The sequence below is a fragment of the Camelus bactrianus genome, chromosome 3 (genome assembly GCF_048773025.1).
Source record: "Camelus bactrianus isolate YW-2024 breed Bactrian camel chromosome 3, ASM4877302v1, whole genome shotgun sequence".
Classification (NCBI taxonomy): domain Eukaryota; kingdom Metazoa; phylum Chordata; class Mammalia; order Artiodactyla; family Camelidae; genus Camelus; species Camelus bactrianus.
Window position 1 is genome coordinate 6,300,368 of NC_133541.1, and position 27,592 is coordinate 6,327,959.

Below are 27,592 nucleotides of genomic sequence, written 5' to 3' on the forward strand. Positions count from 1 at the left end.
GGTGAGAAGTGGTGGAGGGAAGGCTGAAGACAGATCTGAAGATGCTCACTCTTTCTTTCAGGTGCAGATATTTGGCAGCTTTAGTACAGGCCTCTATCTTCCAACCAGGTGAGCACCAGATGGCCCTGCACAGGTGTGTGTGTGTGTTACTTAGCTGGGGTGGTGGGGTCTGTACATGTGTTAAAGGCTGAGAGTAGGTTACTTGTATTCAAATCTAAGGCTAAAAATGTGAGCTAGAGGAAAGCGCATGGAGCGCAGAGGGAGAATCACAGGAAATAAAAGTTTAACTTACTGTTGTGATAATTGATTGCTTTGCATTTTTCCTCTTGCACTTAATTTGACGGGGTGCAAGGATGCTGGCTACCAGGAGCGCAGAGAAGATGAGTGAGCAGGCCGTGGGAGGCAGATGCAATAGAAAACATTCTGAGGTTCTTGGATATATTTTTGAAAAATTGATTTTATGTTTTAATGAAGATTCAAGAAAATTCTGTTTAGTATTTTGTGAGGATTTTTACTGGATAGGAAACCATCAAACTAGTGTGCATACGAAAGCCGTTCTCCAGGGTTTCTCCATCAAGAACTCTCTAATCTCTAGTTAATTTTACATGCACTGTTTATTAAAAGCTTATTTTTCTCTACCCCACTGTTAACACTTGGAGACTAACGAGACCATAATCTCAGGATTTGGGTTGGCATTGGCTGGGCAAGTGGCAAATTGAGCAGATTCTACATGTCTGGGATCTGGGGTCAACAAGAGTGACCAAGTGGTTACAGCACAGACATGAGGACCAGGCGACCTCAGAGGGCAGGTGCCTTCACCCCAGTCCCCCATTACTGTGTGATATGGGAGACTCAGCTGTTCCCTTTCCATCTTTGTTGCAATAGTGCAGGACCCACGTGTTCTCTTGCTGAGAGGAGATGCTGGATGGGATAAGATACGCCATCGGAGGAGCTGCAGGCCTGTGCGTGATGCTGGTCACCCCAGACATGCGTGTTTCCATGTGGGGAGGCGAGCAGGGGGTCACACTCGCTTTTTTGCCTTTCAGCGACATCGACTTGGTGGTCTTTGGAAAGTGGGAGCGCCCGCCTCTGCAGCTGTTGGAGCAGGCCCTGCGGAAGCACAATGTGGCTGAGCCGTGCTCCATCAAGGTCCTGGACAAGGCCACGGTACGTGCGTGCGGGCCCCGCCCGGCCGCGCGGCCCTCTCCTCACCCGCGGTGGCCCGTGGCCCTGTGGGGTTGGCTGGTAGTTTTTAACGGAAGTTACTGGTCATGTTTCTGAAGACTTCCCTACTTCTAATGTAAGTGTGCTTGTATTTTTTATAGTAGGATCACCACCTGAGGATGTGTTAAGAGTGTGCAGTACGAGTTGTGAGAGCACTGACCTATGTGATCGGGTCACCTTCTGTGAGGGTGTGTCGGGAGGGGATGTTAATATTAGAAACGAGGCACGTTCAGACGCTGCCCTTTCAGCACGTGGCTGAATGATGTGAGCTGTGGCACTTACTATACAGATGGAGATTACCGTTTGCTACTTCAGAAAGAAAAACCTGTTCCCTTTCACTGTTAAAAAATGTACACGTGTGAAAACCGTACTTCTCTTGGGGAGAAATTGGAGGATGAAGCCGCTTTTGATGTGTGTGTCGAGTGTATCCAAGTCTGGGTGACAGACAGCTCAGACTGTGCCCCTGGCCTGCTGTGTGATGGTGATCAGACCTCAGCCGTGCCGTCTGTGGCTCTGCCGTTCGCTCCAGCGTGTTGGCCTCTCGGGGACAGTACAGTGGGTGGTGGTCTCTGACCAGGTACCCTTGTAGAGGAGCTGAGGAGGCCCAGCTGGATCGCCCAGGGGCCCAGAGCTTTCTGGAGGCCGGACTGTGCAGAGTGGGTGTTACAGGAGCTGCGTGGTCACGTGGCTTCACTGCTGGCACACCCCTGCTGCTGCCGTAGGTCCCGTGTGGTTGGGGAGCAGTGTCCACCACTGCTCCTGCCCATGGCGCAAGCTGTCGCCGGGCGGCCCTCCGCTGGTCATGGGTCATGGGCTCTGAACCCAGCATGAGGGCTGTGTTTGAGGAGAAAGCTTGTCTATTTTGAACCACCACCAAAAAATCAGTGTTGTAGTATTACTTCTGATCTCCAGAATGTGGGAGTTCAGCCTGTGAGTGTGTGTGTGTGTGTTTTGGGGGGAAAGCCCACCACTACAGAGAAGGCGGGGTGTCGTGGCTGGGATGGTGGCAGTGGGGTTCCTCCGTGCGGAACCGGCCACATCCTGGAGGGTGGGCGCTTGAGCTGTGTTCTGTGGGAAAGAAACTTGGTTTCTCTGCCCAAGTCTTGGTCCACGCTGGCCATAGCGCCCCCTGCCTGCTGGTCTGGGCGTGTCCTTGGCAGCACGCCCCTGGTGTAAGTTTAGAGCCCAGATGGGGTGTGCACTGAAGAGCGTGTTCCCGCGTTGACTTCACATTTTAAACCTTTCATTAGACCTGATTGTTTGGTGAAGGGAATGTCCCTTTTTATTCCTTGGAGGCAGCTTTTCTTCTGAAAGAACACATCTCTGTGTGGGGGAGTGGTCTGAATGGGCAGCTTTTATGAGGCTGGTTTTGAGTGCCTTTTGGTGATAATTCTTGTCAATGAGAGTATTTCCAAAATAGCCTTTCATTCTGATTTTCAGGGAAAATTTTTTTAAGTTAAATTGTCTTTAAGAGTGAAAACCCAAAGTAGAGTTGTTCTCAGAGAAACATCAGTACAAAAAATTTTTAAAAATGGCTTTGAAGTTACTTTGAATGGCTTTCAGAAATCCTAGCAAAGGTGGTTGCTAGACAAGCTCTTCCCATCACTGGGCACTCGCGGTGGGACGGGGCCTTAGCCAGCTTCCTCTCGTGGCGGGCAGGCTGTGAGCCCAGGGCTTGTGCAGAGCGGGTGTTTGATGCTTGGTCCCCAGTGAGGCGCTGGTCGGGCCAGCAGGGCTGGGCAGAGGTGAGCACGAGCTGTTGTCAGGACTGGGAGGGGGCCTTGGGGACTCATGGGGTTAACGCTGGCCAAGTCCCTTGTCTCCTCATCCTTACCGTCTGGAGTTCATGATCTCTAAGCTTCTTGGGGGAATAAGGGGAAGAACCCTCTGTACAACCTGGGAACATTCTGATGCCTGACCATGGAAAATACTACCTATTAAAGCATGATTTTCTAAATTACATCTTTGCAGGTACCAATAATAAAACTTACAGACCAGGAGACGGAAGTTAAAGTCGACATCAGCTTTAACATGGAGACTGGGGTCCGGGCAGCAGAGTTCATCAAGAATTATATGAAGGTGCTGTCATCTGCAAGTTAACACAGTAAACATAAGGGGCTTGTTATGTGGGTATCATTTTTCTTTTAGATGTTAAAAAATTTAAAGTACTGATAGTCTTTAGTGAGAGCGACTGTAACAGTTGAATTTATTATAGGATGTTAGTTCTAGTGATGCTTTGAAATTACATAGCTGTCTTGCAGATTTGCTTTCCTTGGCTAATCGTTTCATACACTTGAGCGTTATTTTAGAGAGCTTTGTTGAAATAGTCTTTTTAGTTGTTACGCAGTGGCCATCCCTGTAGCTCAGTGTGCCGATTTACAAGTTTAGTTCACTGCAAGTTGAATGCATCATAGCGGCGTTAGATTTGCTTAACTGTGGATGGTCTCGGTGTCTGAGGACAGGATAATGGACTTGTTTGTTGATGGATTTCGGACTCTGACCAGGTGCGTCCAGTTAAACAGAGAGTCCTTCCCTCCTGTTACGATGGAAGTGATGGGACAACCCTGCACCGTCACTGTATCCGGCCCCTTCCCACAGTTTCAGGGCCTTGCTCTCCAGTTTTCTCCTTTCCTCTGCACCATCAGGCTTGTCTGAAGGATCATCTCTGCCCCAGCAGAACAGGAGAAACACTTGAAGCTTCCACGCCCCACCACCCCCTTCTCCGGCCCCTTGGCGTTTCCTTGTTCCCACCCCGCCGCCTCCACCTTGTCCTGCATTTGGTGATGCCATGTTCTGCTGCCTTCCCGTCTCACGGGCTGTCCCCCCTCCACCTGTCTGCTCCTCTCCCGGGTGCCTCTGAGCAGTAGCTGTTTGCACACTGGTTCTAGGACCTTCCCTTGCCCACTGCGCCCCCGCCCACAAAGCTTACGCGTGGCTGTAGCGAGCAGGGAGCTCCCTGAGGAGGGCCCTCGTTCAGGCCCAGCCCCTGTTGGCCTGGGGTCTCCATGTGGCTTCCCCTCCTCATCCCTGCTGAACTGTAACCTGGAGAGGGGCTCCCCAACCAGACCTTAATGAGCCCCTCAAGTAATTCATTCTCAGGCTCCTACAGTTTGAGGATGATTGGCCTAGAGCCTTGGGAGGGGCGCAAAGTCCGTTTCCTGTCTGCACGTGCAGTCTGCTGTGTCAGAAGTCTTCAGAGCTGCGTCAACTAACCGGATGATGTTTTTCTTTTGCAATTTACAGAAATACTCGTTGCTGCCTTACTTGATTTTAGTGTTGAAACAGTTCCTCCTGCAGAGGGACCTGAATGAAGTTTTTACAGGTGGAATTAGCTCGTACAGCCTCATTTTAATGGCCATTAGCTTCCTGCAGGTGAGTGTGCTTCCTCTTGAGAACCATTGATAATGAGACTCGTGCAGGAGTATTTCTTCCTGAGGTTCTGATCAGTCTCTTCATGAATTCAGTTCCTTGCTGTCTCTACACGGTTCTGTTTTGGTGTAGTAGAAATTGACTTTTAATTTTCATGGTAAAACTCTGTTTTGAGCAATATTTTTTTCCTTTTGCTCATTTATAGCTTTTTTTTGTATCTGATTTAACTGGTTCTATCATTTAATAGAATATTGATCTAATCTTAAAGAAACTCTTTACGTGTAGAAAAATTTCATGTCTTGATAGACACTGAAAAACTTTTTCTTGGTTCTTGACTGTGATTTATATTGAAAAATTTGTCTCAGAAAAAAAATTGGGTGCCATATATGGTAAAAAAAAAAAAAAAAGTACTGAAGAGACCCTTTTTTCTCAGTGATTAAAAAAACCAGTATTTTGTCTATAATTATATTGCCCTTACTTTGTTGAGTGCCACGGAAAAACTGTCAGTAGAAAACCTACCTGAGTATTAAATGCTGTATTAAGCTATACTTACACTATTTTCACTTATAAAATAATCTCTAAGTTAATTGCAACGTTAATTATCCCGTTTATATTTACCTGTATGAAGGAGTCTCTTTTCTTTACAGAATCTGGCCTGTGTTTTAGCTGCACAGCTCTGTTCCTCAGTGTTTATCATTAGTTTTGTCTTTGTGGTTGTGCTTAGGGTTTTATGTCCAGAATTGGGTCGTTTTTCTCAGCATCACCAATACCTCTGACGGCCAGTGGAACTCTGGCCAACCCCTCCCTGCCTGATTCCCCGGCACATCCTTGCACAGCGGCTCTGAGCACGGGCAGCAGAGCTCCTCGTCTGCTTCCTCACAGCCTCAGTCCCGCTGCCTCGTCCTCTCTTCTCACCTCCAAGACGCTGCCCTCCTGGTCTTCCCCAGTGTTTGGACGTTATTTTGAACTAAACACAACCTTATGTTTTTTAAATTTATTTCCTCCCATTGTCCTGATTTGAACTATCCCAGTAGCCTTGTAATCGTGCCTCCTTTCACGTGCACTTTGCTGAGCTCTGGGCCAAGCGACCTGCGGAGGCCACACCAGGCTGGGTGGGTCACCACTGGCACCTCATGTCCCTTGGTGCCTCGTCCTCTGCCTCACAGCTGTGACCATGTGGCGTCTGCGTTCCTTTCATGGCTGATTAGGGTCAGAAGGCCCACGCTTGTGCTGGGTGGGCTCTCAGGCAGTTGATTTTGACTAGAAGGCAGGGAAGGGGTCAGGAAAAAGTAGGAATGCTACCCTGAGCCTTGGGAACATCTTCTGAACCCTGAAAATACCTGCAGGCTTCAGAGGCCATACCTCCTCACGGAGCTCTGCGTTAGGAGTGCTTCCAGACACGGTCCTTCTGCTGGGCTTGCTGTTCGCATGGACCTGACCGCCTTGCCCAGGGCGGCGCCGTGCAGTGTACCTTCCTGTGCGGCTGCCAGGGCTCCCGGTCCACTCCGTCCAGCAGGACCGCCGCAAGCCACGTGCACCTGCTGAGCGCTGGCCACGTGGCTGCCAAGGCCAGCGAAGTGAACGTTTAATGTGCTTTCATTCATCTAAGTGTAAATAGCCACACATGGCTCGTGGCCATCACAGTGGGCAGTGCAGGTCTGCGCTGCTCAAAGTCGTGGGCCTCTCGGATCCATGACACTTGGAGAGGTCAGTAGATGGGGGCTTCAGGAAAGCGCAGTGTGGAACCGAGGTCAATGCTAATCTGCATGCAAGGCAGGGATGTAAGTTTTGCTGTAAATATTATGACACAGCGCTGATTACCTTGCATGGTTAAAATTAATCCTTTCATGTTGTGGTTTTATTCACAGTGTGATACTGGTCAGTCTCATACTGCCCCCTGTTGGTTGTATGTCAGAGTAATGGAATTAAGATCTGAATTTTTAAAATTACCTCCACCATCTAGGTGACTAAATTGTGCAGAATATCATCCACTTATTTATGGTATTTGGGAATTTATGATGAACCAGATGTCTGTGTTTGTAGACAGTTGCTCTGTGGATTAAGAACGTCAAGGAATTGAAGTATAATTTATAAATCCAGAAAGGTTCGTTCCTTTTGAATGCTCTTGATTGACACAGGATATGTCAATCAAGAGCTCTGTTAGCGCCTGTTAGCACCTGGCTCTGTTAGCACCTCCTGGCAGCGCCAGAGCTGCTGAGCACCAGAGGGCCACCCTGGCCGCCCTTGCAGAGGCCACGAGGTAGTGGGCTCCGCCGCACGCGGGCATCTGCAGGAAGCGACTGGGATCCATACAAACTGCAGGTGTGTTGTTTTCACAGTTGCATCCAAGAATTGATGCCCGGAGAGCTGATGAAAACCTTGGAATGCTTCTTGTAGAATTTTTTGAACTCTACGGAAGAAATTTTAATTACTTGAAAACTGGTATTAGAATAAAAGAAGGAGGTGCCTATATTGCCAAAGAGGAGATCATGAAAGCCATGACCAGCGGGTACAGACCGTCGATGCTGTGCATCGAGGACCCCCTGCTGCCTGGTAAGGACGCCCCGCCACCCCGGCCCCAGCCCTGGGCACCGCGCGCACCTGCCGGCCCGAGAGCCCAGGGCGTCGTTTGGTCTGTTCTGATGCAGGTTCCCGTACTAACAGGTACTAACAGGCTTAATGGCTGTGCGTTCAGAATTCCCTGTTGATGCTTCTTATTAACTTACTGTGGAAGTAAATGTAGAAAGTGAGAATTAAGAAAAAAAGAATTTTTTCTGACTAGAAAAGTATTCCATACCCATCATAAGCCATCTGCTTCCCAGCGGTTTGTCACGTGGAAAAGCCAAGCATGCCTTACTTAGTCCCTTCTGATGTGGTTTTCTCCAGTGTTTCCTCCATGGGTATTGACAGTTCTCACTGCCTCCTCATTATCTAGGTAGCGTCACGTAATACAGGCAGATTTGCAGCTTGTGATTTTACCGGACAGTATCCCTGAACCCAGTGTCCTGCGTGTCCGGGGCACGTTCCGTTGCAGGGGCTGCCGCCTTGAGCCCGGGGCCGTGTTCCTGGTTTTATTCCTTTCAGCATATTTACCCCCACAAGTTTGGTGACAGCCTTTTAAATCTTTGCCTGTCTGATGAGACCACGCAGTGTACATTTTCATTCAGTTTACATTTCTTTACTGACAAGTGAGGTTGAACGCAGGGCTTCTTATCAGTCCCACAAATGGTTGTTGAGTGTCACTGAGGTGACACTATTCGTCCTGTTGGTGGTAAAGTCAGTGACACTGTGACAGGGACAGAAAGCTGGTGGGGAATGTTGGCTGCAGGTGCACTGCTGGCTGTGTTTCCTTCTGTGTGAGTTCATGTGCTTTGTCCGTCCGTCTGTGCAGCTCTCACTGACCTCAGGAGGCCCCTGTGTGTCCGGGAAGCCTTTCTTTGTCATCATGCTGCACTTTTGTCTTGCATCTGTATTTGTTTTTTTTTCCCTATTGTTTAGCTCATACATATATATATTTTCAATATCCTCAAATTTAATGATTTTTTTGTTTTATGGCTTCTGGGGTATGAAATTTATTTCTTAAAAATATTTTGAAAGAAAACATACTGACTGTTGTCTTCTGTTTGTAAACGACATGGTCCAAGCAGTGCTTTCTCAGCAGTGCTTTCCCGGCGGCCCAGCAGGACAGCTTCTCATCGCCGACTTGTCTGTGTTGGATCAGTTAAACGGCCGTCAAGTCCTTCAGTGTTTGCTGAAACACACTTGAAAATGAAAACCCACATAGTCACTGGGTTTATAGCATTAAATCTGGAAAAGAGAGAAGTTCTTAGAATGTCTCCTTAAAAAAGCCCTCACCTACCTGAACTGTGAGGCACGAGTTATGTGTAAATTACAATTGGAAACTGCTGTTCTTAACAGAAGTCAGCTCCTGGACTGTGGCCCGCTTGGTGACTTCAGTGACAGCTTCGTTTTATTTGCTGTCCACCTGGTCCTCAGCACCCTGAAGTTCAGCCTGGCACGTTCTGTCCTAGAGGCGTTGCCCTCCCGGGTCTGCCCAGTGCTGAGCGAAGTCAGGGGCCCCAGGCTAACTGGCCCCTTAGGCAGGCTGTGACTGTCTGATTTAGATTGTACTTTGGCTTCACTGAGATTTTTGCCACCTGGAGGAGGGGTGACCTGACTGTTTCGTGAACCGTCACTTTGTCTCTGTGAATGACATCTCTGTTAGTGGAGGGGGACACTGACTGGTCTGATGACGGTGAGATAGGCTCTCAGCCCGGAAACGCCGTGGGCTGCCCACGGGCTGTGGGCAGCGTGTTTGCTGGTGCTGATCTGGCCGGCTGTGCTGCTGGGGTGAGGGCTTCCCTGTGGCCCAGGAGAGAGGCTTGCCCACATCTGGGAATGGCTCAGGCTCAGATGTGAGGCGTTTTACAGCTGCCTTTCTGTTCCAGGAAACGACGTTGGCCGCAGCTCCTACGGGGCCATGCAGGTGAAGCAGGTGTTTGACTACGCCTACATCGTCCTCAGCCACGCCGTGTCACCCCTCGCTAGGTCCTACCCCAACAGGGACTCCGAGAGGTAACCGCGCCCCGGCCCCGCGGCACTGGCTCCCTTACCTCTGCCCTTTGCTTCTGTGAGGCTTGGTGAGGGACGTGTTGTCATGTTTTAGTAGAACTTGAAGTTACTGGTAAAGGAAGACCTTTCTGGAGTTCAGGATGGTCATCCACGGTCAGGAGCTGAAAATTTCTTATTTGGGGAGTTGACTTTTCTTTAGGGTGTTTGCTTCGGGGAGGTTGAAGCAGGGGGGTAGTGGCGCTTCTGGTAGGCCGTGCAGGCAGTGGGTTCTGAGCCTGGCACCCGTGAGGGACACGGGGCTCCCAGGGCCTCCAGCCACGCACCGTGTTTCCAGCAGAGCTTGGGGCCCGGGGTGGGTGCTTGGTGTCTCCGCTTTTGCCCATGCAGTGAGAAGTGGGCACAGGGGACCTCTGGGATCACTGAAGACTTAAACAGTGTTCTGTAGACGTAGGTTCATGGGCTTCTGCGTCAGGGCCCAACTTTGTGCTGTGATCTCAAGGTGTATTTGCACTCAGACGTCAGCAGTCGTACGGCTTTTGTAAAGTTGTCTTAGCTTCTTCGCCATCGTTCACTAGCACAGTGCTGTGCTGTGTGAAGTGGCCCCTGGTGACCCCCCGTGTCCTCTTGCAGCACGCTGGGGAGAATCATCAAGGTGACCCAGGAGGTGATCGACTACCGGAGGTGGATCAAGGAGAAGTGGGGCGGCAGGGTCCACGCCGCGCCGGGCCTGGGTGAGAGGCGTCTGCGCGGGAGGTGCCCTTGCCCTGTCCCTCAGTGGGAAACCAGTCACACTAAGAAAACAGCCCGTTTTCTGTCAGTTTACTTGAAAACTGTAAGGTGTAGGCTAGTGCTGTCCAGTAGGAATACACGTATGCTGCACATGGAATTTCAAAGTTTCTCGTAGCGGCATTGCAAGGGTGAAAAGAAACAGGTGAAATTAATTTTAATAATACATGTTACTCAACTTAATTCAAAATACTAACATTTGAACAAGTAATTGGTATAAAAAGTTACTGAGATTTTTTGGTACTGCACCTTTGAAATCCAGTGTGTATTTATCATGATCAGGGTCCTAATTTTTAACAGAAACACTTGATCTGTATTTAGATTTCATAAAATTTACAGTTGAAAACTATATCTGTGCTGTTCCAAGCATGTTTAAGTGTTTTCCAGTAACTGGAATGTAATTTTAAAAGTTAACGGAAAAGAAAAGTGAAGTGAGAAGTTCAGTTTGTCGGCCTCAAGGGCAGGTTTAGGGCTCGGCGGGGCCTGCAGGGGTGACTGAGGCTGCGCTCCCTCCGCAGACGACAGGATGAAGACAAAAGAGCGCGAGGGCGACGCAGAGCAGCCCCAGCGCCGGGACCCCGCGTCGCCCTACGGCCCGCGCCTGACCCTGTCTCTGCCCAGCCCCCACCTTCTGTCCTCGGGCTCGTCCGCCTCCTCCGTGTCTTCGCTTTCTGGAAGTGACATCGTGAGTGTGTCCGCTGGGGGTGGTGGGTGTGGAAACCTCCCGTAGCAGTGAGTTTAAGCGGCTCCCCTCCTTCTCACTTTCCTGTGTGCCTACGGCCACCCCCAGGCTGTACCCAGCCGTCCCCACTCTGCCGTGAGCCTCCGGTGACAGTGGGCGCCAGTCTCACGGGCGTGGGCCCCTCGAGCAGCGGCGCCATGCACGGGGGCTGCCGTGGACTTCCCTGAATCGTTTTTTTTGAAAACTTCTTTGGAGATGAAAGCTGTGGTCTGGGTGTCTCTTCTGCGTTTCCTCTATGATGTTCTTCAGTCTTGATGTGACGCGAAGGAGACTTGTGTGGGTTGGGGCTGCCTGTATCCTTGTAACCTGCGGTCATTGGCTGTGTGCACCGCTGCCTATGGCTCTGTGGGGCCCTGGCCTCAGTGCAGCCCTCCTCCTGCCCCTCACAGGATTCAGACACGCCACCCTGCACGACGCCCAGCGTGTACCAGTTCAGCCTCCAGGCGCCGACCCCTCTGCTGGCCAGCCTGCCCGCCGCCTTGCCTGTGCCGGGCAGCAAACCTCAGCCCGCTACATCCAGAACGCTGGTCGTGACAACTAACACTCAGGTACGCAGCTGGCCTGTGCCCTCCCAGGTGACGGCCCCGGGACCCCGTCCAAGCTCCTGCATGTACTGTAGGACGGGCTGATCCTTTTGAGTTAGAAAAAGAACTTCAAAACTCTTTGGAGGGTGCGTTTCTTTCTGTGGGAAGGGCTCTTGTGTGGTGGTTTATTGGAATGTGATACCTCTCGTTCTATGAAAATCCGTGTTGTGGAGGTTCATCATGTTGGTTCCTGGGCACCGAAATGGCTTTTGACAAGGTCCAAATTGTCTTTCTGGAAATTACATGTTGCCCAGCGTGAGACCTCTGTCCTGGGATTGTGTGGGAGAGAGGGGCTCCGATGCTGTCCCTGGGCAGAAACGGACACCTGTCCTTGCTTCCCGCTGAGAATCTGTTTGCACTCTTCCTCAGTTTTGATACAAACTTTGACTTTTCCATGTTATTCGTTAGGCGGTATTTATAGGGCTCTTTCTATTAGAATATGTCCTCTTTTTAAAAATATAGACAAAATTTGAGTCTAAAATGTAATTCTAAACATTTAAAATTTTGTATCTACGTCCCAAATGTGTATCACTTGCAAATATATAAAGCCATCGTATTAATTTGCTTTTAAGGTGGAGCCAGTCTCTGCAGCGTGAGTTATAACGTGGGCTTAGTAATGAAAATCCGTGTGCAACATCAGCCCTCTGTCCTGGGAGGCCAGTCTCGGGACACACCCCAGGTTGTGGCGGGCCCGAGTGTAGCTGCCGGGGACACGTAGTGGCGGCTAGCACAGCCCCACCAGACACTGCATGAGCGTGGAAGGTGGAGGCGGCTGCCCGTGTTGTGAGCTGAGTTTTGCCGCAGGGAGGCCCTGGCTCTGGGCTTCCTCAGGCTCAACTTGTTGGAGCACCGCGTGCGGCTGCTCCCGCGCGGGTGTCGGGCACAGTCCGGGGCCACGTGCTGGGCTGTGGTCCCATCAGTCAGCTGCGCTAACAGCCAGTGAGGCGAAAGCTAAGATCATCCAAGCTCTAAAACAAGGCTCAAAGCCCACTTTCTCATTCTATTTCCAAACTTCAAACATTACTTCTAGTCAAGTGAGTGTGTGAAATCCCACCCGAAAACCGTAGGGGCGCAGTGCCCCATGGGGCTCGCGAAGCAGTGAGGTCACCTGCTCAGGATGAAAGAGGGGGCTTAGAGCTGGGGGGCACGAAGCTGTCAGAGAGCCCGGGAGTGGCTGGGGGGTCCTGGGGCCCCGGGGATGTGGGGAAGGGTGAGGACAGGGTGCCAAGTGTGCCCCGAGGCCCAGCTCCTGCTGCGCCCGTGGCCCTGGGAGGCACAGCCACTCTGCAGAGGTTTTTGGGGTAAAGGCATATGTCTGAGACGTGAGCAGTGAGGTTCTCGAAGGTCTGAGGAGAGGGCTCGCGCCCGCACCTCCGCGCGTGACGGAGCTGCGATGCAGGAGGGGAGTTGGGAGCTGGAGGCAGTCATCCTGGCCGCAGGCCTGGGCTCGGGGCTCTGGCCCTGCGTGGGCGGTGGTGGCTCTTCCTGGAGATCTGAGGCCCAGTGGTTACTCTGGCGACTGTCATTTTTTTTAATTGTTTGGTCTTCAGAGACTGTTAAGCCTTATGACCTGGGTGACTGGACACCCTTGGCACTGTCCCTGCTGTTGTGAGTATAGCATGTTTCTGAGTCAGAACACAGGTTGTGAGGTGAGAGTGGGCCCACGCTAACGAGCCTGTTTGCTCGTGGCGAGGACGGGGTGGTGTGCTGTGTCGGGTGGTGCCTCATGGATGCCACGGTCCTTCTGCTCCCAGACCAGGTTCACTATACCTCCACCAACGCTTGGGGTGGCCGCCGTCCCCTGTAGACAAGCTGGCATCGAAGGGACTCCAGCACTGAAAGCCGTCCACCACGTGTCTTCCCCGGCCATCCCGTCTGCATCTCCCAACCCGCTCTCCAGCCCCCACCTGTATCATAAGGTACGTCTGGTCCACCCAGGCCCTGCGCTCCGACCAGGCGGGCTCGTGGTAGGCCGGTGCTTAACGCTTCTCCACCAGAGAGGGAATTCCACAGAGAGATTTTTCAAAGGGAATTTGTTTTCTGGTCATTCAACTTCCTGTTTGCTTTCCCTTGTAAGAAACAAAACTTTACAAGTGTTAGGAAATTATTTTAAAATTTAGTGTTGTTCAATTCATTTCTGTAAACATCTCTCTTAATTCTTCTGTTGCACTCGTTAGCATAGAAGTTAAATTGGAAGTGAAGAATATTTTGACTTCCCACTTAACTGTTAATTTACACGCTAAAAACTTTGGTTTTCAAGAAGCAACCAGTGAAACCAGAATGGTGGCCGTGTGGAGTGCTGTCCCCCCAGCGCCACTCCCTCCTGTCCCCCTGGCATCACTCCCTCCTGTCCCCCCCGAGTCACTCTCTCCTGTCCCCCCAGCATCACTCCCTCTTGTCCCCACAGCGTCACTCCCTCCATACGGCCGGGGGGGCCCCCAGGCAGATTTGAGGCCCAGAGGTCTCTGTGAACACGTTTATCCATCACCCTGTGGCTTCTCTAAGTCCAGATCCCACATGTTAGAAACTTGTGTATCAGGTAAATGGGTCATTATCAAGGCACTGGGCTCTCCAAGCGCCAGGGTATTTGGAAGAACTGTGAGTGGCGTCCTGGCGTGTGGGAGTCCAGGTGTGCTGTCTGAAGGCCCAGTGCCTTCCCCGGGCTCTGATGGCGCTAGGCCACCTTGTGACTCCGGCTGGTGCCCCCGTTGCTTGTCTGATTATACGTTGCCAGTAAGTTTTCGGTCCCTGAGGGTTGGCTCCTTGGACTTAGGACATTAAGTCCTGATAACTTTCTTACTTGGGGTTTCATAATAGAACGTTCCTTCTTGGCTTTGTCCATCCCGTCACAGCCTAAGTGTGAGGCTGACCTTTCGAAGTGCTCAGGATGAGAGTAAGACTTCGCAGAGAGCGAAAGCGCTCTCCCTGACGGTGCTCTGGTTTTGCTCTGAAGCCTTCCCCAAACCAGCTGCGTCTTCCCATCTGCTCTGCGTGGGGCTTGGCAGGATGTGGAGAACGGGGTCCCGCTGACATGGGACCCCTCTTGTGTTTCTAGAATGTCACAGTCAAAGTCGGGAGAAGATTAGGAGAGGGGCCCTTTTATTTCTGTGGACAAGGAGAACCAGGCGGAAGTGAGGTTCTAGGTGCATTTGGACGTGAATGCGTGGAGTTTGAAAGGGGCCCACAGTCCTCACGTTGACGGAGTCACTGAGATGTCAGAGGTCGGCTTTCTGTCGGCGTCTCCGTGTTGCCTGGCGTGTGCGCACGTGTAACACGGTGCTGACGAGACCGCGTGGCCCGTGTGCTGCGCTGAACGCACTCCCCCCAAGGTTTCCACCTCCTGCACCATGGACGCGGCACCTGCTCTGAGCCCGGCAGGAGCCGGTGGGGCGGGTTTCCACCAGGGTTGGGGGGTGTCTGTCCAGTCCGGCCACCAACCCTGCTGTCCGTCTGTGTCTTTGCAGCAGCACAGTGGCATGAAGCTGTCCATGAAGGGCTCCCACAACCACAGCCAAGGTGGCAGCTACAGCTCTGTGGGCAGTGGAGGTGTGCGGCCTCCCGTGGGCAACCGGGGACACCACCAGTATAACCGCACTGGCTGGAGGAGGAAAAAACACACACACACGAGGGACAGCCTGCCCGTCAGTCTCAGCAGATAATAGCTCCGGGCACCGCCGCCTGGCCCCACCCTCCGCAGACCGCAGCCGGGTGGCCTCGCGCCCGGCTGGGACCTGAGACCAGCATCCAGCCCGCCAGCCCGGGCCCTCACGCCCGCTGCTGATCACTCTGCATGTTCCTTGTGTGGTGGTCACGTCCATCTTAAAAGAACAGCTCCTTGTGCTCATCTGTGAAGCCTTATTAGACGTGGACGCTGTTTTCTGCCTTCCCAGGATTCTCCCTTCAGTGCTGGAGCGGGGCTGGGCCAGGAACTGCGGGGACGGGCTGTGGGCCTTGGCACTTCTCGGTACTGTGTCTTGTCCTTTGCATCGGGTACTTTGATTTCACATCAGAGCAACGGAGATCAGACCCCATCCCCCTTGGGAGGTCCTCATTGTTTTACTGCCCGCACATTTTGTTTCAGATTTCAGGACTGTTTTTCTATGTAAATATTGAAAACTTATGATTTGTGCAATAACTCAGATATTTTTTATTTAATTTCATATTTTCACATAAGTTATATTTAAGGGAGGAGGGAATTTTTTTAAACATGCTGAGATCCTTTCCCGAGTTGCATTTTCTAAGTTGGGTTCATCATGTCGGCTGGTTGTCTGATGAGCATCGTTGCTAACACCACGAGTGAGGGGCTTGGGGCTTATTTTCTGTTCCTTCTTTTGGTCAGACGTGAGGCCTCTCAGCTTGTGGTGAAGGAGCCGTGTCTCCCCGCGGGTGTCCAGAGGGTTGCGGCTCCAGCGCCTCTGACCAGCTGCCCGCCGGCTCTGCCGTCCGGCCTGTGTCTCGCTGTGACCACGGGGTTTTAACGTTTTGGATTTTGTTTCTTTTAAACTAGACAACAGATCCAGCATTTAAAGTGCCAGAGTATAACTTTCTAAGGAGAGGAAAGATTGTCACATTATAAAATCTTAAAAAAAAAAAAATGTGAACTTTGTCAGTTTTAGTAACAGAGCCTGTAATGTTGGGTCTGGTGAGTATCAGTATGGACAGTGGTACCCAGTTTTAGGAATGTGGAGAAAGGAATTATGTTGATTCCATTGTGGAATCTGTAGCAGTAGCATTCGTTCTGTTAAGAGCAAATACATGAGAAGAGCTTGAGCTGCTCAGTGCGCTGTGGGGGTTAACGTGTCGCAGGAGAGCCCAGCCCGGGTCGGGCCGGAGCGGCCGCGCCCGACGTGAGCCGCACACGGGTGTGCTGTGCAAGTGTATTCTGCCACGACAGCCACTGTCTGTTCCCACTTCTGAACATACATCTGTCCATCCCGCCTCACCCTGAGTTTTCTGAGCACTACAGTTGTCCTGGGAGTTAGGTGACCTGCCTCCTAGGCTTGACACCGGGGTTCTGGCCCTGCTGAGCACTGCAGGTGGGCTGGTCTTTGAAGTCCACCAGTGGAGGCGGCTGGGATGGGAAGCTTGCTACACGAGCCCTGATTGACGAGCGGAGTGGGGAGTGCTGGGGGTCCAAGCGCGACGGACACCCAGCGAGGACCAGCGCTTGCCCTGCCGGCGGGCTGCCCGAGGGAAGCAGGCCCGGCCCACACGCGCTGAGAGCTGCCGCCGCGCCTGCCGGTTCTAGGAGGCGCCCGGAGCAGAGTGGCACACTCCGTCTGCGGTTCTTGATGATCGAAGGTTATCAAAAATATTTAAAGATATTTAAATTGTGAACCTATTGATAAATATTTATAAAAACTGATACGTAGGCCTGTACTAATCTCTACACATTAGCAATATTGACTGTAGCCCTCCATTAAGGAAACGCTGCGGGGACGGAGGCGAGTGCCTGTGGGGGCCCTCCGCGATTCCCGGTCCCAGATGCGGGCGCCAAGCTCCAGTCCCGCCTCGGTGAACGGATGAATTGGCCCGGCCGCCCTGTGGCCACACGCTGCAGGCTGAACAAGATACCATGTTTCGATTTTTTTTGTGTGTGGACAACAATGTGGAAGCTAAAATTGACATATTTTTATGTAAAGTTTTTCTATTCTTTGATTTTTAATAAACTTTGGAAACCAGGTGGTGCTTGTGCTTGAGTGGGTCGTTTCTTTCAAGGGGAAGGGAGGTTCCTGCGGTTTTCATTCTTGACTTCTCTAAGTTAGGGCAGCTCTACCTTTGGTTCAGTGAATTCAGAACCTGGTTGAGGCTGCAGGCTGGGTACGGGGGAGTCAGAGCCGAAGCAGGGCGCGTGCTGTCGCAGCTTTGCTGGCGGGGCATCAGTCACTTCACTGACACTCCTTCCTTGCAGCTTCTGACACACCCATGTGACCTCCCAACACAGCGTTCATTTCTTCTGCATCTCTTAGGGCAGCATTATTATGTCACTTCAAAATAACACATTTTAAACCACCAAACAGCCATGATGTGGCTTAAAATGTGACTCTTGATCAGAATTTGTAAGAAGCTTGTAAACAGCCTGACACCAGTGAGGGGGCTACTTGTCTGGAGGCTGAGCTCTGCCTTCAGTGACGCCACGTGGCCGAGGTGCGGGGTGACCAAGCTCTCCCCAATGCTGCATTCCTTCCAGAACCTCAGAACCCGAGTGCTGGAGGCACTGATGGTCCTGAAGTTCCCAGAATGGTATGTCGTGGCCACTTTTGGTGAGACGTCTGTGACTCGAGGCAGGCGCTGGTTCTTGAGCCCGTGTTGGCGGAGTCCTGAGCGCATGTCCATGGTGAAGGGGTGTCGGCAGCGGGGGCCCAGTCCACATCTGCTCAGAGAGCAGCTGGAGCAGTGTGGTTCAGACGGGGACACTCAAGGCCAGGGATGGTGGTCACGGCCCAGCTCGGTGACACGATCATGTGCACTGGCCACGGGCTGCTTTGCACACAGCCCAGAGCCCCGCTAGGTCTCCGACATCCCCAGAGAAACCGCTGAGCTCAGGCTGAACCTGAGTGTTGAGGGTGCACCCGGGGCCACCCTGGTAGATGTGTTTAAACAGTTACAATAAAAACAGCTGAACTTGTTTTTTGTGGCCAATGTTTGTATCATAAGATGCTGGCCTTCATAAAGACAGACCCTGGAAAAGTGTGTGGTGACGGTTTAAGCAGTCGCTCTGGTCCCAGCTTCTGGTCTTTTTAGCTCTCTCCACTTACCCTGCTGAACAGTGGGGCCTCTCCTGTCCCGTCTTCTTCCTCTGCCCCGTGCCTCCTTGCCCATCCAGCTACGTGGCCCTTGTCCAGTCCCTCTCCACTGTCTCTCAATTGTGTTCTTGCAAGACCCCCACCCGGGATTCATGCCCCTGCTGACCCCCTGACACGTGCAGGGTCAGGGATATTGTGGGGTCAGCCAATACCAGGCAGGGCCCCGTACAGGTGAGGCTGACGTTCTGAGCACTTAGTGGCCTGGGTTATTCCTGTGAACTCAGGGGCCTGGCGGGCCACCAGCGCTGTGGTCCCATCCCCAAGTGAGTAAGCGGAGGCACCGAGGTTAAGAAGCTCAGCCAAGGTCATTCAGCAGGGTGGCACACAGCTCCCCGTGCCCTCTGCGCTCAGGTGCTCCTTCCCCCTTTCCAGCCACTCAAACCCCCTCTAGTTTAAGTTCACAGCCTCGCCTCCCTGCTCCCTCACTTCCCTCTCAGATATGGCCTTGCCTCCCAGTGTCAGAAAGAAAGCCCCACCCCAGGGCACTGCCCGACACTGTGAATAAACACCTAGGGAGCGCTGCCCAACCTGGCCAGAGACCGCCTTGCAGGGGCCCGCTTATCCTTGTCCTCCGAGCCCTCCGTCCGGTCCCCCCAGCCTCCAAACCTTCCAGGTCTCCTCGTCTCCCTCTGGCAGCCTACTTGCCTCCTCTTCATGAACCAGCTGCCGCAGGGGCTGTCTCCACCCTCCCACCTCCTACTGAGCCACATCCAAGTGGTCTTTCTGTGTGCCCCTCGAGGCCAGGCCCCTCAAGGCAGGACCCCCACGATGCCATGAAACCTCGGGGTCAACCTCAGCCCTGCTTCTCTTGGGTAGGGCACAGGACACCCGCCGTCCACAGCCTCCACACAATTTTCTCTGCATTTCCCAGCTCTACCTGTGCCCACTGGATTTCCCACAAGCATCTGCCAGGCCCCGGAGTGCACTGGCCCCTCCCCTCCACCTGGGTCCTCACCTGCTCCTGGGGCAGCCCTGTCAGCCTTCCTCCACCATCCTGCCTTGGCCAATGGACCTCCATCGGCCCCTAAATCTGCTACATGCACCTCCTCAGGAAGTAGACCCATCTGTTCCCCCTCACCCTGGCCACCTGGGCTCTCTGTCAGCCTGGTCCTCACCCCTCCCTCCACGGAGCTGCTTCACTGGTTTTCAAAAACACAACCTGGGTGGTGATGGGGGAGGCTACAGCTCAGTGGCAGCCTGCTCAGCCTGCATAAGGCCCTGGGCTCAGTCCCTAGCACAGTCAATCAGTCAATCTAATTACCTCCCCTAAGAAAAAAGAGAAAAAATAGAATTAAAAAAAAAAACACCCTCAACCCCATCTCTGCTCCCAAAATCCCAGGGTGTCTCTCTGGGGGCCTCAGAGTGGCCTTCCCCAACGTCAGGCACTGTATTATTATCCCCGACCCCGAGTTTTCTCTCCTTACTGCCTGAATTATTACCTACCTCGATTTATTTTACCCAGCTGTTGTTTAGGAAGGAAAAGATAACCCTTCTTCAGTGGCCTGGGGCTGACCCCTCCGCAGAGCGTACAAATGCTGCCGAGCTGACCGAAGCACCGGGTCCTGGGCCGGCCTCGGGAGCGGCCCTGGGGGGCCCTGCCCCCGGTGCAGAGAGAAGCTGTCCTTCCTCCCGGTTAGGGGACGCTGGCCAGCCTGGGCGCAGACCCTGTGGGGTTAGCTTGGTGCCGGCCCGAGCCTTGGGGCCCTGGCCAGGTGCAGCTGCGTGGCGGGACTGGCCCCGCTCCCCTGCAGGCGGGCGGGCCATTCCTTCCGAAGAGGGCGGACGTGCCGATGCTCCCTGGTGGCGAACCTCGCCGACGGTCTGTGCTGAGGGACTTGTGCGTGTTCGTTTGTTAATTTCCCATTGGTCATGTACCAGTCGTCATGTAAAATACAATAAAGGTGAATTACGAGGAAAATGAAAGGGAAAAAGCAAAAACCCTGGGAATAAACCCACAAATTAAAAGCTCAGGTGGTTAGTTATTGGATCTGACAGACAGAAGCTATGCTGTTGGGTGTTCAGGGGTCTCTAAATGCTCCCGTCAGTATTTGTACCCCCCCACCAGGTGGCTGCGGCTGGGGTTTGAGGACCCCATCTGGTCCCTCACTGAGGGCCAGAGCTGCCCTGGACAAGGAGGGTGACAAGCCGGCCAGAGTGCAGCTCCTTCCTGGGGTCCCCGAGCCAGGCCAGCATCCTTGGTGCTGCTTTCAAAGAAACTGGCTGGGTGGGGCCCGAGGGGCTGGGCTCTTTGAGAAGCATCTCACTGGCCGGAGGTGACACTGCGGGGTCACAGCCTGAATGCTGCTGAATTCTGCTCTGGGTGCGGAACAGAGGGGGCTGGGAGGTTTCTGGGCCTACCTCCCTCCTCGTCCCGAATTCCCAGCTCGCTGCCAAGCTGTAGAAGCCCTGGTGCTGGGAGGGGTCCTGCCTGGGTCCCGAGACCTGGGGCCTCCACCTGTGCATCTGGAGTACCTCTCAGGGCACAGGGGGAGCGTTGGCTGTTGCTGGGGGCGACCCGGTCCTCCTTTACTCCGTCTGCCCATTCCGGGGGCCGGCTTCTTCACCCGCGTCCAGTGGGTCCCTCCTCCTCTCGGAGCCTCCTGGAGGGTCAGAAGGCTTGTGTGAGTCCTGGAATCATCATCGGTCAGCCACCTTTTTGACACCCAACTTTATCATGGTAAGAAAATGGTATTTCCTTTGTGTTATTTAACTTTTTTTCAAATTTATTTTATTTATTCAGTAGATTGTGAGCTTTCTAAGGTATATGGGGTGTGTGTGTGTATGTGTGTGTGTTGTGTTCATGCACCCCTCTTCCTACAGGCTCAACGCCACACAGGACACCCTGAAACTGCTTGCTGAAATCTCACCAGTTTCTGGGTAGGTGCACCTGCTTCCTGCTTCTGTCATCACCCACCGAAGAAAGTGCAGGAAATAGTAAGACTCCAGGTTCGTGTTATAGGAAAACTGGAATCTAGAGAGACACTTGAATTTAAAAGAATGTCAAGTTCTTCTTTCAGCTGTAATGCATCTCACTGCAGTGTTGTCCGTCCTGGAGGGTCTTGTTTGGTTCTTTTTTGTTTCTAGCTCACAGCACAGGAGGAGGAGAGGCTGGAGCCACAGTGAAGCCAGATAACTGCCAAGCTTTTGTTTTGTTGCTTTGCTTCATTTTTGTTTTATCCCTTCCCACCCCGATCCCAGCCCATCTCCAAGTTCCTGGGTGCTGTGTCTCCTGGGAATCTGTCTCCCCAGCAGGTGCTCCAGGCCTTCCTGCCATCCCGCTGCCGCTTGCCCAGTGAGGGGACCTTGGCACAATGACCCGGGGCCTGGGATGGGCATCGCAGTCCATCCCACCTGGATTCTCTCCTCTGAGGGCCCCTCCCCGCTGCCCGCTGGCCGTTCTTTGCCCGCCCTTTGCAAGTGCGGGCTGCGGGCGCCTCGCCCCCCGGAGACGAGAGGGGGCGCTGTTGCCTCACAGCAGACGTCCCAGCCCTGCACTCCGGCTGGTCCCTCCCTCCCACCTGCACTGCGCGCCCCCGCCCAGCAGGAGGGTCCGTTTATCGGGGAGGGTGGCCCCATGAGGTGGGCTGTGAATTCAATGTTTGAAAAGAAACCATGTGCCCAGATTTTGAAAAAGGACAAGGAAATAAGGCTGCAGTGTTTTTCTTCTACTGAAAAAAAAAGAAAGATCTGTAACATCCTGGCCGTGACAGTGAGGGTGAAGCTAGGGGTCTGCATGGCGGGTCTGGGGCCACTCCTGCCGCCCCAGGGGGTGCCCATCAGACCTGACAGGGAGGCCCTCCTGAATTGTTGAAACCAGACTTCCATCCTCTGTGCAGACCTGTGGTCCTGTCTGATCTGGGCAGGGGGTTGGTGGCCCTACTGTCATTAGGTACCCCAGTGTGCTGGGGGGGATGGGGGGCGGGGGTGGGAGCTGCAGAACAGCAGCTGGGGGTGGTGTGGGCCTCAGGGAAGGGTCTGTCGTGGAAACAAGACTCAACCCACAGGAGTCGGGGAGCTAGCATCTCCTTGAGGGAGAAACGTCTTCCCCGGGGGACAGGGCGGGGGTGGGAGTCGGGGGACAGGGGGCAGGACTTGAGCCCGTGCGGGGTGGTAAGTCCCCAGGGAGCTGGCAGGCAGAGCAGGTGCATGAGGTCACCACCTCCATTGGAGGGGCTGGTTGTGGCCCCCACGCTGCCAGACAAGGATGCTGGGGGCTGGTGAGTGGGTTGGTTTTTACGTTCTGACCCCCCCTTTACCACCACAGCTGAGAACAGCAACTTTGGTGAGAACACCCTACAAACAGAGTCTCAGAGCCTGAGCTGGTGGAAGAAATATTTTATTCTCTTTTCCTTCCAGGAGCGTGGCCTTCCTCTGCCTGTTGAGGTCCTGAGAGCCCTCTTCCCACAGGCTTGGCACCTCCACTGGGTTGAAGCCTCGCAGCTGCCCTCCTCTCAGTGATGAGGACGGGCGTCCCCTCCCTGGCAGACACGGCCCCCCCAAGTCCACCAGAGGGATTCTGGAAAGCCCTGCTTTTATCCTCAGAAGCCCAGCTCATCCCAGAATCCAGCTTTTTGTGTATCTGACAGTTTGAACCAAGCAACCATACAAGCTCTTCCACATCCCAGACGTCCAGCTTCTCCTTGCTCATGGTGACGTTATCAAAGCCACACATCAGGGGGACACCCTGTACCCCGACACCGTGCCGGCCTCATTCCTCCCTCCCCACTGCAGGACCAGGTTGGGGGCAGCGCCCAAGCCCCCGTGGGCACATGGCAGTTGGGAGGCTGAGCCGGGAGGGTGACCCAGGTGGAAGCAGGGAGGGGACAAGCAGGAGGGCCCAGGTCGGCACAAGGAGGTTCTGTTTGGACAGAGGAGTGGGCTTTCCTGAATACTGGGTTTCAGAGAAACTCGAAATTCTAAGTCATTGAGCCCAGAAGTCAGGGGAGTGAGTGTGGTCTGACCCCTCGCCTGTGAGTTTGATGGGCCCCTCGGGGCATTCTGGGCTGCACAGAATGTTCTCTGCTGAGGAGCCCGGCCAAGGGGCACCTGCAGGGGCTGTGTCTGCCTGGAGGAAGCGGCACAGACTCCTAATTCTCACAGAGGCCCGGTGCGGACTCGCAGGGCTGCGGTGGGGGGAGCCGGGCACGGCCAGGGCGGTGTGTGTAAACGGTGGCCTGGTTCCTGGGCTGGTGCAGTCACAGCACTGGGGGTGCAAAGGGGAGGGGCTCACGGAGCTCTCCCTCAGCCCTGCCAGCCCCAGGGAGGCGGGCCTCTGGCTCCGATGCTGCCGACCGTGGTGACGGGAGGGACTCCCAGAGGTGAGAGATCGAGCCTGGGCTGCTGGCCGCGGCCCTGCGAACTGAGGATGAGACTGACTGGCGCACGCGCTGGCCCGGGCGGGGCTGCGGGAGAGCTCCTGTGGGCCCCGCCGCCAGGCCCACAGTCTTCCTCTGGGACTGGAGATTTTCTTGTCTGTCTGCAAAGCGCTGCTGAATCTCCAAGACCCACCCGACATCACCTCCTCCGTGAAGGGACCCGGCCCCAGCGTGACTCTCGCAGGCGGAATGAATGACTTAGAGAAGACACGCCCACCCCTTTCCCCTTCTTGGGGCAGCGTGCGCTGTGGTGACTCCACCTGGGAGAGGCGCGACTGATGGAATTCATGGAGGCGTGTGTGTGTGTGTACGTGTGTATGTTTGTACGTGTATACGTGTGTATGTGTGGGTGCCTGTGTGCACGCCCGTGTGTGTTCACCTGCACACAGCCAGGAAAAGACATGCTTAGACATAATGCAGAAGCTGCCCATCCCCCCGGGGGCCTGTGCTGGGCTCTGCTGGTTTCATCTTATAATTACATCCCCGCCCCCCGGAAACAATTTCCAGTTACGTTTCTGTTTGACAAGGTAGCAAGTGAAACGCACCTGACCTAGAAAATGACAGGAGCAGTTTTAATCTCTCCAACTTAACCTTTTCATCCTGACTTGACCTTTCCCTTCTTGACATTAATGTAGAAATTAGGGCTCTCGACCTAATAGATTTAAGGCGACCCCAGAGGCACCACCGGGGAGCAGGAGCAGGATGTGACACTCCCCTCGGAAGCCGAGAGAAGGTGCTCTGCATCTGGGGTCTCAGCCTTCCAAAAAGAGGCAGTTCAGCCAAAAGCACAGCCCTGCTCTCGGCCCGTGAAGCAGGTGGACCAGTCTCTTCTGGGGCCCCTCCGCCTCCGGGTACCGCTCCACGCACTGGGGACTGTTGATCTATCGAACGCTCAGCCCGATCCTAGGAGATGGCACTGGTGTCGCCAGCAGTTTGTTGGGGACGAGAGGAGACAGGACGTGTGCATGAGCCCCCCACGGCCCCCGCTGGCAGTGGGCCGGCCTGGGCTCCGGCTCTGTGGCCCCTGCAGCCCAGCAGCTCCAGGGTGACGGATGCTGCGGCCAGCCTGGTGCTCTGTCAGGTGGGAGGCGTGTGAACGGCTCGGGGAGACAGGGCTGTCAGGGGCCAGTAACCCACCAGGGGCCGTGCTGCGGTCCGAGGGCTGCCCTGGCAGAGCACCACCAGCTGGGAAGCTAAGACACAGAAATGAATTCGTCACATTCTGGACTCCAGAAGCCGGACCTCAAGCTGTGGGTCTGCCCTCGCTCTCCCTCCAGGTTCCGGCCTCTTCCGGCTCCTCATGGTGGCTGGCAATTCCCTGGCTTGTGGAAGCGTCACGTCGGCTCCACATGGCCATCTTCCCTCTGAATCTGTGTCCAAGTTTCTCTCCTCTCATGAGGACACCCGTTTTGGAGTAGTTCAATTTACCTAATTACATCTGCAAAGACCCTATTTCCAATGAACGGCCTATTCTGGGGTTTCTGGCGGACGTGGACTTTTGGAGGACACTGTTGAGCCCAGTGCGCCAGCCAGTTCCTCCCTCACTCCTGCCCTCGTCAGCCTGGCTGCCCTCACAGAACACGTCAGCTTCCTCTCCGGGGCTTGCACAGCACACGTTTATTCCTCACAGTCCTGGAGGCCAGACGCCCAAGTTCAGGATGCCAGCAGATGTGGTTCCTGGTGAGGCCTCTGCTCCTGCCCTGTCACCGTGTCCTCATGTGGCCTTTTCTTGGTGCCTGCACATTGAGAGAGATAGATCTTGGTCTTCCTCTTCTTGTCAGAGCACCGACCCCATCACGAGGGCTCCATTATCCTCCAGCCCTAACCGTGTCCCAGAGGCCCTGCCTCCCAACGCCATTGCTCTAGGGGTTGGGGCTTCCACATCTGAACTGCGGGGTCCCAGACACGCAGCTCATAATGCTCACTCCCTCATCAGTCCTTCAGAGGAGGTCAGCGAGGTTCGTTAGCAGGTGTGGCCGTGGTGCCAGCTTCTGCAGACATTGCCTCCTCCCGATGGGGAAGGAGGGATGGGTCAGTGATGGGGGCTGATGGAGGGGAGGACAGGAGGCCTGCCGTGTAGCCAGGGGTAGGAGGGGCCACCGCCTCAGTTCCCCTGAGCATCTGTGATCTGTGATGCCAGGTGTGTGGTGTGTGGCCAGCCTCATCGGGCACTGGGCCATGGGTCTAAGTCTTTGGGGCATGAATCAAGCTCAGGGACTGACCCCGCTCCCGTGGGCTTCCAGCCTTCCCGTCCTCTGAGAGAGAGCTCACGGCGGGTGTAGGATGCAGCCCCCGCGGTGGCCTCCGTGGAGACTGGGGGGCGAGCGCAGACATTCAGGGCTAGTGTGAGTGGGTCCCCTTCACCCTCCCCCGGGGCATGTGGACGGGGGTGTGTTTGGGGAAGGCTGGAGTTCTGGACCTGGCCAGCCTGGTAGGGGTCACCCCATCATCTCCTCGAGGTGGGGTCCTGGCCTGGGGCCTTACCTTTTGCATCTGTACAACGGGGGTAAATGGTCTCCACCTCACAGAGTTGTGGGAGGACGAAGGGGCAATTCCCGTTCAGAGGAAGTTGTCAGTGCAGCTGTTTTGGTTGGTGTTACTTGCCCGTTATTCTCGCACGCTCTCCACCTGCTAATGTGCTGGTCGTGGGGTGCAGTCTCGTGGCCCGTCACCTCTGCACTGGCTGACCTCACCGGGCACACGGGGTCAGTGCCGCAAGCCTTCATGGCCAAACAACACTGGGCTGTACACACATTTCATTTATCCCTTCATCGGCTGATGGATTTGGGGTTTGTTTCTACTTTTTAGTCATTTTGAATAATGGTGCTGTGAATATTCATGTGTAAGTGTTCATGTTGACATGTTTCCATCTCTCTTGAGTCTACACCTAGGAGTGGAATCTCTGGGTCGGGTGGTAATTCCATGTACAACTTTTTGAGAAACTGCCAAGCTGTTTTCCCAAGTGGCCTCACCATTTCACACCCCCGCCGGCCACGTGAGTGGTCTGATTTCCCCGCATCCTCACAACACTGGTTATTATTGGACTTTTTGATACTAGCCATCGTAGAGGGCGTGAAGTGGTAACTTATGGTTTTGATTTGCGCTTTTCTAACAGGCAAATCCATGGGGATGTAAAGCAGATTAGTGGTGGGGAGGGGAGAGGGGAAGAGGGGATCGTTCTGGAATTAGCGGTGGTGGTGGAACATCGCAAGGATACTGAAAACCACTGAATTGTGCACTTTAAGACAAAAAAGTTCATCTCTGCGAAAAAGCATCCTGTTTCTCCTTTGGGACCCAGCTCCCATGCCACATCATCGCAGAGCCCTGGAAGCTCTCTCTGCACCTTTTGTTTACTCATTCCTGTGGCCTCCCCTCACCAGGTCGTGATGTGGACGGCGGGTCCTTCTCACCTGCAGATGTAACCCCCGTGACAGCGACGGGGAGGTTTCTTGAAGTGAGACTCTCTTGCATATTTTGGGCTCAGGAGGGCAGGAGGAATTGGCTGGTGTAAGAGGCTGGCCCCTGCCCACATCGCCTCCACCCAGCGGGTCCTTTCTGCAAGTCCCACAAAAGGATCAAGACCTGGAAGCCACGGGAATTGGGTTTCTTTGCGAGAAAGAGCTGCTGACAGAAAGCCAGTAGCAGTGCTAGACCTAGGAAAGTGGTGGTGGTTGGCCAGGAATGAGGACTTTTGGGAAAAGGAGGCTGACATGTCACTTTGACAGGCGGCTTCGATCAGGCCCCTGTACTGGGTCTGTAAAGGCAACGTGCTTTGCGAAACGGTTTCAGGAGAGCTCCTTTATGACTTGAGAGGTAAAGCTTTTCACAGACTAGAGTGGTGAGTGGAGGACACGCATAGGAAACACTGGCTCTTGGTGGGGTGGGACCAGGGACCAGGGGAAGGCTGGCACAAACACCTCCCTGAAGCTGTCGGCGACAGAGACCCCAGGGCAGGGTGCAGCGTGAGCTGGCCTCGACTTGGGTTGGGACCGGAAGCCTTTCTCTGTATGTGATCTCGCGGGCGGACTGTGCTCAGGAGGCCCAGTGCCTCCATTGAAAACATAAATAAATAAACCTAATTACCCCCTCCAACTGCCCACAAATAAAGGGGCAAAAAGAAATTCTCAGGCGTCC

At 53.9% G+C, this 27,592-nt stretch overlaps 1 protein-coding gene across 2 annotated transcripts in view; it reads left to right on the forward strand.

Moving 5' to 3' along the window:
• Window positions 1–16,959, forward strand: part of TENT4A (terminal nucleotidyltransferase 4A) — a 43,210-nt gene extending 26,251 nt beyond the window's left edge. Inside the window, exons 3-13 of one of the 2 annotated variants that reach the window (XM_074356045.1) lie at window positions 62–108; window positions 1,047–1,167; window positions 3,196–3,303; window positions 4,468–4,596; window positions 6,933–7,146; window positions 9,042–9,168; window positions 9,796–9,896; window positions 10,470–10,636; window positions 11,083–11,241; window positions 13,032–13,196; window positions 14,742–16,959. In XM_074356045.1, the coding sequence (XP_074212146.1) occupies window positions 62–108; window positions 1,047–1,167; window positions 3,196–3,303; window positions 4,468–4,596; window positions 6,933–7,146; window positions 9,042–9,168; window positions 9,796–9,896; window positions 10,470–10,636; window positions 11,083–11,241; window positions 13,032–13,196; window positions 14,742–14,936 (1,533 nt within the window). In that variant the 3' untranslated portion in view covers window positions 14,937–16,959. Of the gene's footprint in view, window positions 1–61; window positions 109–1,046; window positions 1,168–3,195; window positions 3,351–4,467; window positions 4,597–6,932; window positions 7,147–9,041; window positions 9,169–9,795; window positions 9,897–10,469; window positions 10,637–11,082; window positions 11,242–13,031; window positions 13,197–14,741 lie in introns of those variants that run through there. The other variant, XM_074356051.1, reaches the window with a different exon arrangement.
• The last annotated feature ends 10,633 nt before the right edge of the window (window positions 16,960–27,592 follow it).